Source organism: Harpegnathos saltator, unplaced genomic scaffold (genome assembly GCF_003227715.2).
Source record: "Harpegnathos saltator strain DR-91 unplaced genomic scaffold, Hsal_v8.6 scaffold174, whole genome shotgun sequence".
NCBI classification, from domain to species: domain Eukaryota; kingdom Metazoa; phylum Arthropoda; class Insecta; order Hymenoptera; family Formicidae; genus Harpegnathos; species Harpegnathos saltator.
Genome location: NW_020229955.1, coordinates 989,763 through 1,003,463, shown reverse-complemented (window position 1 = coordinate 1,003,463; position 13,701 = coordinate 989,763). Strand labels below are relative to the sequence as shown.

The 13,701-nt window shown below is 54.4% G+C and overlaps 1 protein-coding gene across 15 annotated transcripts in view; it reads left to right on the top strand.

Annotated features, from left to right (window-relative positions):
* Nucleotides 1–7,460: 7,460 nt before the first annotated feature.
* Eph (Eph receptor tyrosine kinase) overlaps nt 7,461–13,701 on the top strand; it is an 82,626-nt gene continuing 76,385 nt past the window's right edge. For all 15 annotated transcript variants that reach the window (XM_011151801.3, XM_011151797.3, XM_025297361.1 and 12 more), the window contains exon 1: nt 7,461–7,853. In XM_011151801.3, coding sequence (XP_011150103.1) covers nt 7,724–7,853 — 130 coding nt within the window. In that variant the 5' untranslated portion in view covers nt 7,461–7,723. The remainder of the gene's footprint in view (nt 7,854–13,701) is intronic.

Here is a 13,701-nt window from a genome sequence, read left to right as displayed (position 1 = left end):
TATCACAGCGACACGCACTTGCGCCAGCGTCGATACGGGCGGCAAGCCGTCGCTCGTTGTTCCCGCAGGAAAGATCGTCGTTCGCGGCGCTCCTTCGACGGAGACACGCGAGCGAGCGAGCGAGCGAGCGAGCGAGCGAACGGAGGAGCTTATCGTCCAGATTAGAGACGTATAAATTACGAGCGTAAGCTCGCGCGCTCGCGTCCCGAGCTTCCCTCCTTATCCGTGTACGCTCTCCTTCTCCTCGTCGCAGACGCCCCGGACAACTTTCCTCCTCCAGCCCTTTTTTTTCGCCGTAACCAGAGAGAGAGGGAGAGAAAGAGAGAGAGAGAGAGAGAGAGAGAGAGAAAGGAGCGCCGATATATACGTCGCGAGGGAGCCGAAGAAACCGCTAATGGCCGAACTATTTTGACGTATGCGAACGGCGTACGGAACGTTTGTCACGGCGCCGCCGCGGATAAGCGGAGGAACGTGGATTAGGAGCTATCACCTGGCGGCAGGTCCGGATTCTGTCTTCCTTCTGCTTCTCTCTTCCTCTTAGCCGCGTGACTTCCTCCCGCCTCTTCTTCTTTCTCATCTCTCGATTATCCCCCCTGGCGAAAACGCGATAAAGATTCGCTCGATTCCGTTGAACCGGCTTCTTTCCGTGGAACGTGGAAGGAAAGGGAAGAAGAATGGAGGTCAGGATCGCGTGACTGATCGCTGATGGACTCCGGCGGAGGCCATTAGCTTTATCATCGGGTGTCCAGTTGCATGCTGGACGACACTCGATAAGAAGCGCACGTGCTTTTTCCTCGTTACTTTCAGTTCCGCTCGAACGACGCGTATTTGTCTCTCCCGCGCGCCGCGCGCGGCTTTTACGATATATCGCCCGGGAATGGGCGTCCTTTACTCTTATATCACGCTCGTATCCATCGTGTAAGCTCTATTGAATTTTCCCGACCCCACCCCCCCCCCCTCCTCCTCCCCGTAGGACGTGCAGATCGTCCTCGTCGTCGCGCTCCTCGGGGGTGAATGTTCATTCTTGTGCGCGAACGATATTAATCAGATACCCTATCGCCGATCGCGATAATCCCTCACGGATTCATAGAATGTCTCTGATAAAAGGAGCGAGGAAGAGAGGGAGAAAGAGAGAATACTCTCGCGCGCACGTTGCGCACCGGCGCGGACTAAGTAACGAGGAAGTGGAAAAAAAGCGCGTATAATCAGGCGTGCCGGGGCAACGCCGTTGATTATAGCGGAATGCGAGTATAAACTCGCCGGAGTCTCCCCCTCGCTATACTTTTATTTTATACTTTTATTTCGAGACTGCGCTCCCCTAAACGTCAGTTTCCTTCTTCGCGCGCGCGCGCGCGCGCGCGGATGGTTCGTTTAGATAATCTCTCCCGGGAGCCTCGATCACGAAGACTTATTTATAGATCATGCGAATCTTCAACACGCGCGCGCGCGCGTGTACGCTTCTTTGTACTTAATCTTGTATTTAAATCTCGTCGACGCGCACAGGCCGCGTTCGCGTTCGCGTTCGCGATCGAAGCGGAACCGGCGCGGCGCGGCCGCCGTCCTCGTCGTCTATTAAACGAGTGTATTATCGCGGGCGTGAGCGGGATCAGCAATTTTTCCAATAATATCGGCCGCTAGAGAAATCCGGCCAGGATCACCGGCGGCGAGCGGAGGGACCCGGATCGACGGTCGAGCACAATGGATCCGATTGAAACGACAGCGATATGACGGGCCGCGCGCGCGCGCGCGCGCGTTGCGCGAAATCTTAATTAAACATGAATGAGAATCGATTCGTCGCGTCCGTCGGACCTCGGTCTTGCTTGCACGTTCACTCGATGCGGCATTACCGGGAGCTCACGCGCGCGCGCGCGCGCGGCTCACTTTCACCTGACGCGAACGACCGCGTCAGGTCTCTCTTGCGAAATTCTCTCGCGGTTTTGTGTATCGATAGAGCGCGCGCGAGTTGCGACGGCACGGTGCAGCCAAGGATTCGAGCGCGAGCGCGAGTTTCTCGCGAGCTCTTTCCCGAGAGCGCAGTGAGCGACGGAAATTTATACACAAGCCGCGCTAAGCAGCGATAATTAAGTCACATCAATATCTCATTCCGGCTTGCATATTTCAAGCGCGGCGAGATAGTTTCGATACAAAAGAGGACTAATTAGGGTTCATTAAGCGGTAATTGCAAGCAGCGCCTCGCGCGGGCGGTATAATTAATTTTAATTACCAGCGGAAAGTCCGGTGAAGTTGAAAAAATTTCTGTGTTACCCTGCCCACCGCCTCCCCTCCCTCCTCCTGCGCCACTCCTCGGTCTCGTTCCCCTCCACCGATGAGTCCGTCTGATTTCGGCTTGGTCGTCGGCGCGAACGCGACGTATCATATCCTGAAATTCTGCCGACAGAGAGATCTAATCGACTCTGGTGACAAGTAATGGGGAATAAATCGAGATAAACCGAGATAATTGAATGCGCGGCGGAAGACACACGGGGCGGCGCGCGGGGGGCGTAAAAGACGGCGAGATAACGTATCGAGCCGGAACGGACTTCGTAAAATTCGTATCGCCGTGACTTCATTGTGAGCGAAATCGTAAAAATGGGACGGACACCGGTCGGGAGAGCGGAGCTTCGAAGAAAAGAAGGAAGGGTGTGAGAGACAGAAGGAGGCAAAGAAACAAGCCTAATCACGCGACGCGGCGGCGGCCGCCTTAACGACGACGTCCTCTCATTTATCAAGAATGGAAGATGTCTCGCTTCTTGCGTCTATCCGTCACTCGTTAACCGTACGATCGTTACTATCGTAAAAGTCGGCGGGTGCGGAGGAAAAGGGACGAGGAGAGAGAGAGAGAGGGGAGGGGGAGATGAGCGGGAATAAAGAGGAGAAAAAACAGAAAGATCAGCTTCGAGGTGGTGGAACGTAGTTTCGGAAAAATAATAGCGCCCGGGTCGTCCCGAGAGTAGCGCGATGGTCCAAGGTATAATAATTTCGAGGAACCTTCTCTCCTACGCTCTTCCTTCCTTCCTTCCTCGCTCTCCTGCGTTCGCTGCTGCCACCGCCGCCGCCGCTGCTGCTGCTGCTGCTGTTGCTTCTTCTTCTTCTTCTTCTTCTTCTTCTTCTTCCTCTTCTTCTTCTTCTTCTTCTTCTCTTTCTCCTTCACGGCTGAGTATACATCTTTTCTTTGTTACGTTTACGAGCCTCGTCGGATCCGGAGTAAAACCGCGCCACTCCCCTCCCCCGTGCCGCGGCACGCCGGTGAAATAAATCCGTGTATTCCGGAGGGTCTTAAATTCAACCGGAAATAGAATTTGTCCCGAGGCGGTCACGGGCGGCGCCGATGGCGCGAGGAAAGTCCGACGAAACCATAGAAACAAGAGAAATCGAACGAGAGTGAGAGGAAGCCGCGGCGCGGCGAGGAAACGAGAAGTGAGAGAGAGAGAGAGAGGGGGGGGGAGGAGGGAGGGAGAGAGACAGAGAAAGAGGACGTAGAACGCGTACACGTGGCCTTCACGGAATTATTTTGTACGTCCTCTCGTCATACGGCGAGAGAATACCGGATAAGGAAAGAGATGATTTTTTCTCTCGAATGTATAATTAGAAAAAAAAGTAATCACATCTCCCGTTAGAGAGTGTCTCGTAGTCGGTACGAGAGCTGCGGAAAGCCGTTATCAAGCCGCGTCCCGACATTCCGAGAATAATCAGCATGAATTAGACGAACGGCTCCCGTTACATCGTGACACCGCATCTTTTTTTGTCTTCGTGTAAGCGACAGTCCCTTGTCGTGTTTTCGAGATACCGCGGCTAGGCTTTCCCTTGGATAACGAACTTCTGAGGTAAGAGAGAGAGAGAGAGAGAGAGAGAGAGAGAGAGAGAGAGAGAGAGAGAGAGAGAGAGAGAGAGAGAGAGAGAGAGAGAGAGACAAGCGGGAGGGAGCAGCATCTTAATCTCGATAGAAACGTCCGAACAGCTCGCGGCGAAAGTTTCCGCGGGCTCATGTGTGTATGTATGTGTGCGTGCGTGCGTGCGTGCGTGCGTGCGTGCGTGCGTATGTGTGTTAAGAGCGGTCGACGGAGGGTTTTGGCGGGTGGAGACGACGCACTCGCTCGCTCGTTCGCCCGCGAGCGCGAACGCTGGCGTGCGACGTCACGAGAGCCGGGGGGCTTTTCACCTTGAAAGGAGGCAAGTGCACTCGAAGATATTCCCGAAAGCCGAAGAGAGGCATTGTACACAGTACATGTATCAGAGGCCGGCTCTCTCTCTCTCTCTCTCTCTCTCTCTCTCTCTCTCTCTCGGCGGTCGGCACCCGCGCCATCCGGCTCTGTGTGACGATCTGCCCGACGGGGGTGTATCGCGAAACTCCGTCGGAGACGCGGCACCGCGGCGCATCACACAGAAGCGGGCTTAAAATTTTCACGAGCCACTCGAGTCGGCTTCTTCCTCCGCCTCCCGAAATCTGCAATTTGGCGTACCTGGTTGGATACTCGGAAAGAGGTCTGGCCCGGAAGAGGACGTGAGGCGCGAGGGAGACGGAGGGAGCGGGAGAGAAAGGGAGAATGAGAGAGGCCTTTACTCGTTGAAGAAGGTGGCCAACCACCTACCGAGTGGGCGACTTGCTGATAGAAAGAGAGAGAGAGAGAGAGAGAGAGAGAGAGGGGGGGGGGAGGGAGGGTGGAGGGAGAGGGAGAGACGATCCTCGTCGTGTTTACGTCTGCTTTTCGGAGGAAGGAAAAAGTAACCGGCAACGACACGGGGTGAACGGTAGGCAAGGGAAAAAATGGAAAATAGTGGCTTCTCAAAGGTACTTTAGATACCACCCACCCGCCTACCTAACGGCCATCATCACCCCCAGCGCACTCTCCATCGCCACTTGAATCTCTCCTTCTCTCTCTCTCTCTCTCTCTCCCTCTCCCTCTCTCTCTCTCTCTCTCTCTTTCTCCCTCTCTCTCTCTCTCTCTCTCTCTCTCTCTCTCTCCAGACGAGCAGAGCTGTTTTCGGCAATTCCTCTAGCGGGTCTTGTCGAGAAAGAAAAAAAAAAAAGTGAAAGAATATGCCGGATGAAAAGAAGCACTAGGGATTTCTAGCCTGTTCCGAAGAGGAAGTCGCTGAAGTGGGAAGCGAGTGGGATGAGGAAGGACGATGGAGGAGGGCCGAGAGAGGTGCGTCGAGGGGGAGAAGGAGGACATCTTAAATTTTTGACGAGACCACTCGTCGGGCAATGGCAACGAGCCGGTGGTAGCCGAGCCGGTGGAGATGCTGTGCCTGCCTGCATGCCTGCCTGCTTGCTGAACTGAGCTGAGCTGAGCTGAGTCTCGGCCGCAGCAACAGCGGTAGCGGCAGCGGCGTTTCACTGAAGTCTGCAATTTCGCGGATGCATCTTGGCCGACCTGGCTAGAGAAGGGGTCGGAGGGGGAAGGGGAAGAAGAAGCGAGAGAAGGTCTTTGCCCGCTTTAGAAGAACTCCTAAAGCGCGTCTACCACCTTTCTCTCTTTCTTCCTTTCTCTCTCTCTCTCTCTCTCTCTCTCTCTCTCTCTCTCTATCTCGCGCGCGCGCTTTTTCTCTCTTTTTGTCTCTATCGTCTGTTCCGCTTCTCCTCTCTCATACCTTCCTTCTCTCTTCCTCTCTCGTCTTCTCCTCCAACACTCTCGCTCTTCTTCGCCCTTCTGCCCCGCCGCGCGTTTCGGCACTCTAGAATTTCGCGTTCCTACTTCGATCCGCGGCGCATTCGCGTCTCCTCGCACGCGGAACCCTCTGTGTCTTTCCTCTTCTGCCCTGCTCCTCTCGTTTCCCCGAAGAATGGCGAGACGTCGAGCAGACCCTAGTAGAGCCTACCGGAGCGAAAGCGAAAGACGGAGTTGGCCGAAAAGGGACGGTCGATGCCTCGTCCTCTCCGTTCCTCTTTCTCGCCCCCGTGTCGCGTTCCTCGCTGGTGCGACGAGGAGGGAGATCGAAGACGGAGGAGGTGAGAGGGAGACGGATAAACGCATAGTATTGATCCTGGAACCCCTTGCCCTCCGTCCCGCCTTATCCCACCCAGGCACCCTTCCCACTATCGTGATGAACCCCAAAGTTTTGTTCAGGGCTTTCCCGCCGCCGCCGCCGCCGCTGCTGCCACCACCTCCTCCTCCTCCCTCCTCCTCCTCCTCCTCCTCCTCCTCCTCCTCCCCTGCTCTTCGTTCGTTCCTTTTGCCATTTCTTTTATCCCCTCGTCACGTTCGCGCCCTCTCGTCACCGACACTATTTTCCTTTCCATACGCGGTAATTTGCCGTTTGAGAGTAACGAATTCCAGCCGGCAGCTCGGAATCCTTCGCCCAGGGTGACGCGAGTCGACCTTGAACTCGAGATCCGTCGCGTCCGTGCGTTTTACCTTCCTCCTCTCATATGTGACACATTTCTCTCGACCAGCGTTTTCAAAGGAACAATGCATGTAGGCAGAACGCGCGGCGGAGGCTCTCGATTTTCCTCTCGCGTTAATTCCCAGCAATTTAGGTTTCTTCGTTCTTCAGCCCCTCGACATTCTTAACGTTGCGAACTTACGTTCTCCAAGCCTCCGTGCGTGGTGTCGAAACAAACCTGACGATTAATGAGAATTTATTGCTCTCGTGATAGATGATGATGATGATGCGCGTTCGATCGATTCGCTTGAAAGAAAAAAAGCAAAAGTAGTTTGACGTCGTGCAGCCGAGGTCGCGCAGCGTCTTTTCCAACGAGCTAGAACTATGAAGACACCGTGCCTTTCAAAGGTGCCATTAGAGGAGCAGAGAAAATAAACGAACACGCGCTCTCTGCGTTCCCATTCACGCGAGCGATCGAAACGACGTTGTGCCGCGCTTGGCGCTGCTCTACGACGTACGTCGCTCGCACGTACGAACGTAATGACGATCTCGGGGCGCAAAGGGAAAATGCGCGAAGCACGAGCGGCAGGAGAGTTGCCAGATTTTAATTAACGCAATCGATATTTCGTTTCTTTCAGACGCAGCGGTCGGTGAGATCGCGCCAGCGCTCGCCAGCGCTCGCCAGCGCAAGGACTTGAATCCGCCGTCGAAGATCGGAAGTGGCGAGAACGTGAAGTGAAAAAAGCGGAACCCGACAACGGCAGTGTCGTCATGTGAGAATCGAATCCACTCCTCGTCATTAGCGGAAACCACACGCATCATCACACGTGACGCGAGGATAACAAGTAGATGCGACACCGAGTATCGGCCGCCGCCTCTCGGTCGCTCGCTCGTATTCATCACATCACACGAATTCGCAAGTCCGACACGGCCGATCCGGATCCAGCGTCGCCAACGAGTCGAAAAGCATCGTCGAGAGGCCGACCTCGCTCGTTCGCTCGCGCGCACCGATCGCTCGAGGAAATCAGATAAGCTGGAGCATAAGCGGGAAGAGAAAGCGGTGGTCGGTGAAGAAGGCGGAGGTGGTGGCGGTGGTGGTGGTGGTGTTGGTGGTGGCGGTGGTGGTGGTGGCGGTGGTGGTAGTGGTGGTGGTGTCACCGAGGACGGTGGAGGAATTCGGCAGTGGCGACGGTGGTGATTGCACGCCATCGTCGTCGTCGTCGTCGTCGTCGTCGTCGTCGTCGTCATCGGGCTGTGACGCACGAGACGACGCGAAAGCAAGCGTAGAGGAGGAGGCATGAGGAGGCGAGAGTGACGACGCTGCTGCTGCATCCTCGCACAGATCGTGAGAGGACCGGCGGCCTGATACCGCGGCGATACGCTGGGGCCCGCGATAAGGATGGCCCCCTTCAATATGGCCGGCGTGGCGGGCCTTTTAGCCACCTGCGCCGCCGTTGCTGCTTCCGCTGCCCACCTTCTGCCGTTGCTGCTGTTGCTAATCTGCCCGCGAGGGACCCAGGCGGAACAAGGTAAGTGTTCGTTCGGCTCTCTTGCTGGCCTTTCTTACCTACCTACCTACCTACCTACCTACCTACCTACGTAGGGCTAATCAAGCCCCAGATGATAGTCCACGGCGACACCTCGGGTCGCGATGCATCGCGCCGATTGCCGCTCTCGGGTGTATACTTAGCCAGATGCATCATCGGTCAGGCGGGATCGACCGACGAAGCTGGTTACCGCTGGGCCGCGTGATCGTGACCGACCCGCGTATTGTCTCGCGAAAGGGCGACGTGGGCAGGAGAATCCCCTTCCTCATTCCACGTTGTTTACCCGAGTCGAAATTTCGGTTCCGTATTAACGGAATTACAAATTCCGTGCGACTTGGAGGAGGATGATACCTCGTCCCGAGATGATGTAAGAATCGCGCGACGCCTCATTCAGAGCTCTCTCTCTCTCTCTCTCTCTCTCTCTCTCTCTCTCTCTCTCTCTCTCGGGTATATTCGATAAAAAATTATGTCGCGCGTCGACTCGACGCGTTCTCGGATCAGGAGAATCAGGTGGTGACACGCGTCAATGTTGAAGGGGATTTTCTCAGCCGAGTCTCGACGCGACTTGGCAAGCGGGGGAGATCACCTCGTGTGAGGTGATTTCGCCAGATAGTACACGCGACGCGATACCGCTCGATATCGCCGCCGCGACACCGGCTCCTTTGTCGGAAAGATCCGAAAAGTCGACGCGGCTCTTGTTTCCTTCCGCGATTAACGGGGAGGTGGTGAACGTAAGTATGCAAGATACGTTAGCTCGCATCAAGCCGACGTTTCCTGACGCGCTCCGCTCGTAATTTCGCGGCGCGGCGGCCCGCGTGATTTATTGCGCGGAGACGCTGAATACGAAAGGAAGAGACGGAGTGAGCGAGAGAGAGAGAGAGCGAGAGAGAGAGAGAGAGAGAGAGAGAGAGAGAGAGAGAGAGAGAGAGAGAGAGAGAACGACAAAATTGCTACAACGCTAATTGCGTACGCGCCGCTATACTTACCCACGCACACATACACACACACAAAACACACATACAAACACATATACAAACACATACAAACACATATACAAAACGCACACGCGACCGAGCGTCCTAGTCCGATCACATGGCGGCTTCAGGTTCCTCGTCTACATCAACTCGCATTAGGCCGTTATTTTATATAATTCTCATCGCTGTTTTCTTCCTCGCGAAACAAAGGCGATCTCTCATTCGGTGTTTCGACCTAAAGATTTCGCGATCCCATCAGCAGATCGGCATCTTCGCAGACCGACCAGTGTCGTCCTCGTAGAGCACGACACAGCTGTCGCGAAATTAGCGGGATATATCCTGCAGCCACTGCTTTGCCATTTTTTGCCCGTTTTCTCTGTCTCTCTCTCTCTCTCTCTCTCTCTCTCTCTCCCTCTTTTTATAATGGTTGAAATATATCTTGGAGGGAGTCCACGACACATAGCGACCCGGCGACGGTCGGGCGACTGCGTATCGACGGGAGGAAATTTCAGGTCCCCTTGCACTTTCCTCCGACTAAGCGCTTTGTCTCCGGCGCGCTCTTAATCGCGAAATAATTCCTCGTCGCGTTGAGCGACTCAACACGGCACGTTTAATTTTCTCTTTTTCCTCGCCGCTTCGCATCCCTTCTTTTTGCCTTTCTCTCCTCTCCCCCTCGCCCTCCCCCCCCGTCTTTTTTTCTCCTCTTTTTGCGAACACCGGCGAGTCAGTGTCCCGAGGCGGTGTACGTTGTTTGCTCGGATAAAGGATTCTTCTGTGTGCACTGCCCTCGTCTCGATCGTTGCTGAACGTGATTTAACGGAGCCCAAGATTGGCCTTCCAGTCCCATTATGCGTTTCTGAAGATCATCCACGGGGGCTACCCGGAACGTTTTCCATATTTTAACCGAAAAAAAGGCCTGGCGCCCGGGGCGTCCGATGGCTCGCTCGCTCGCTCGCTCGCCCCGTTCCCCACCCTACTCCGTAGGGGAATAACGATAATTTCGTAATGCGGACCAATCTTCCGAATTGCCAGATCGTCCGAGGTGCCGGTGTAGTTAGCGCTCGGGGATTAAAAGGGGACCGTTTCGTCGCGCTTTCGGAGCGCGGTCGGCCGCGCGACGGCGACGGTGATGCTGCTTGAGACGCGCGCGGAGACGCCACTAATTCGACCGGGCGAATTCGCAGCGTCTCTCGTTGCTCATTTTGCTCGTTGCGCGACGATACGATTTCGCGGTCGCTCGCACCGCGAAAAATCAGACGATATGCGCGGACGGGCGCGGGCACGACTCCTCCGTGTTAGATAGATCTCTCGGGGGTTTCGATGTTTCGATTAGTAACACTGGAATCTCCTGACGCGTCTCGACTGTTAGTATTTCGACGCACAATCCCTTCATTCGCTCCTCAGCTGCTCGTTCATCGCACACTTTTCCCCATGATTGCGCCCATAATTATTGGGTGAGTGCAAAAGTTCGTGCGGAGTTCGTGAGTAAAAGTCACACAGTGATTAGGCAAACAAAAATCTTTATTCAATCAATGATATATTCTCCATCGTTTTCTATAATCTTTTCCCAACGTTCTGGCAGCATACGGATGCCTCGATCATAAAGACTGCGCGGTTTAGATTCGAAGAACGAAGAGACGCCGTTTTTTAAGGCCTCCAAAGAGTCAAAGTTTTTTCCATTTAAATAATTTTGCAATGACCGGAACAAGTGATAGTCAGATGGTGCGATATCAGGAGAATACGGTGGATGCGTTAAGACATCCCATTTCAGGCTCTTCAGTTTGCGCAGCGTCTTTTTCGAAACGTGTGGTCTGGCGTTGTCGTGATGAAAGACGACTCCCTTGCGATTTGACAAGATCGGACGTTTCTCTTTTATTTCTCGATTCAGATTGGTTAATTGGCGACAGTACTTGTCCGAATCAATCGTTTCGCCAGCGGGGAGAAGCTCGAAATAGATTATGCCCTTGCAATCCCACCAAACAGAGAGCATCACCTTCATCGGGTGCAAACTGGCCTTTGGCATTGCGTCACCATGCTCACCTGATTGTTTCCGTGTCCGTTTGCGCTGAACATTGTTGTAGAGGACCCATTTCTCATCGCCCGTCACTAGTCGATCCAAAAACGACTCGTTATTGAGCCGCCCGAGTAAAGAAACGGCTGCAGAAATTCGCTTGATTTTGTTCTTCTCGGTCAGCAAATGGGGCACCCATATATCGAGCTTCAAATCGAATCCCGTCTTTTTTAAACGCCGAAAAGCGGTTGATCGGTCAACGTTTAGTGCTGTGGCAACTTCTTCTGTTGAAATTCGCGGATTATTGAGCACTAAAGTACGCAAAACATCGTCATCAATGTCAGAAGGTCGACCAGAGCGTGGCTCGTCTTCAAGGTTAAATTCTCCGCGCCGAAATTTAGCAAACCATTTTTCCACAGTTCGTTTAGCTGGTGCTTCATCCTGATAAACATCCTGAATGTTTTTTACGGCAACGTTTATTCCCTTCCGAAACTCGTAAAGCATAACATGCCGTAAATGCACCTTATCGATACTCATTTTTAAAGTGATATTTCTCGAAGCAGTTTGTATGAAAACAAATGATTTTTTTTTTAATAACAGCTGAAGACGTCACCTTTCCAACGTTATATAATATGTAGATGGAAGTATTAATGACAACACTTTACGACGCTTATAACTCCATCTATTGAAACTCCGCACGAACTTTTGCACTCACCCAATACATAGCTTGCAAGAATTACACAGTTTTTCAATCGCTCCGTCCTTGGGGAAAAGCCGATCGGGGCTCTCCGAGGCAGATCGGGGATCTTGCTGGGCGAGAACGGGAGGATCGGCCGTGCGAGTTCAGCGCGGCTCCGGTGTACACCTCCCGTGCGTTTCGCCGGACAATAATTAAGGTTAACACACGCGTGCCCCTTAATTTCGGCGAAACTCGGCCGGCTCGGTCTCGAGATCTTCGCGATCGCGACCACCGCGGGACTACCCGCGGTAAGTTTCTCCGACGCGGCGGCCCCTCGGGAGTTCTTCCCTCTCCGGTACGTAATGCGTTTAATGGAACTTGCCAAGGATCCGTTCCCAGTGGACCGTGTCTGCCGATGGAGGCGGCTAACTTCGTTTCCCTCGACTCGCACGAAACGCGAGCTCCTCGTTATCCTTGCCCTCGCGATATCTTTGCGAGAACTCCTCTCGCATCCCGCCCTTACCGTCGTCGTCGTCGTCGTCGTCGTCGTCGTCGTCGTCGTCGTCGTCGTCGCCACCGCCACCGCCGCCGCTGCCGCTGCCAACATCCGCGAACTTCATCCTTCGATCGCACTCCTGATCCCTAAGACGCGCGTCCATTACCTTAGTTCTCCAAACTTTCAAATTTACAGGTTACGAGCGCAGCCAGCTCGGGCGGGCGAATTATCGGGGCTGAAAATTCATCGCGGACGTGAAATCGAATTCCTAAAATGCTTCGCAAAGTCACGCGGGATATCCTTCGGCTCTCTTCCTTTCCACGGAATAAATTGCCGATCGGCCCGAGCCGCGGTGCCGCTCTCGTTTTATTCTATATTTGAGTGAGGAAGAGTGTGATCCCCCCTCCCCTGAACGCTCACTCTAGTAATTGATACAAAAAAGTGGCTGCATAAAAATATTGATCCTTCACATCGAGCGAGATGACTGGAAGAGCAGCGGAGAAGAAAAACTCGGTTTTCCGCGGGGAAATATCTGGCTGGTACGGCTCAGCCGGCTCGTCCTGTCGTTCCGTCGACGCAGGATGTATTCACGCGAGGCTCTTCGTAGCGGACTTTGAAGCGGATTCCGCGCGATACATTCCGCTCGAAACTCGATTACTTTCCCCGAAGTAAGGTCCAGGACGAAGGAGCGGCGGCGGTGGTATCCTTCGTTGCTGCTACCACTCGCCGCTCGTCCACGTTCGCTGCGAACTCATTTACCGTAGGAGCAGCGAGTCCATCGTCCTGCTCCTGCGAGCTACGCTCGCCAGGGGAAAGAGAGCGAACGAGCGAGCCCGAACCCCACCCAAGACTCGAAACTTCCTTTCATTCGATTCCGTTGTACGTAACGGACATTAGCCGCTAACGCGAGATCAGGCATGGACGAATCGCGTCGAACAGAAGTTCCACCGTCGTCGTCCCTCGCTAACTCGCCGCTGACTCGTTTACCGTAAACGCATTAATCGATACTACCCTTCCGCTTCGTACTCTTCCTCTTCCTCCTCCTCCGCTTTCGATGCAGTCCTTCGGACGTCCCGAGACGCTGATTGAATTTTAGTTAATCCTGCTATGTGCGATCCTTCGTCCTGTCGCTCATCATCTCCCATGTGCGAGCGAATTTCGCAGCGGTCTCTCTCTCTCTCTCTCTCTCTCCCTTTCTCTCGACCTTCGCCTTTGCTTCGCAACGCGCGTCTTCCTTAGCAGCGAGGAAGAAGTTAGCGATTCCCCGGTGCATCGGGATCGGGAGCGGTGGCGGCGGTGGCGGCGGCGGCGGCGGCGGCAACGGCGGCGGCGACGGCGGCGGTAGCCGGGAACGGGTCTCGCGAGGCAACAGCAGTCCTCCTCTTCCCGAGCAAACTCGATTGCCTCCGCGAAAAGGCAGAAAGACTCGTTCGAGCTGCGCTCGTGGCTGTGTGAGCTCCTCTCGTCGTCCCCTTTACTTCTTCCTCCTTCATGTCTCTCTCCTTTCCTCCCCCCCTCCGCCCCCCCCTCTCTCTCTCTCTCTCTCTCTCTCTCTCTCTCTCTCTGTCGCTCTCGCTCATTCTCTGTTTCTCGCAGGCTGCTGCCTTCCTTTCTCCTCTCTTCCTCTCGTTCTCTCTACTCTCTCAGGGAACGGTGAGTAAGAGACGCGG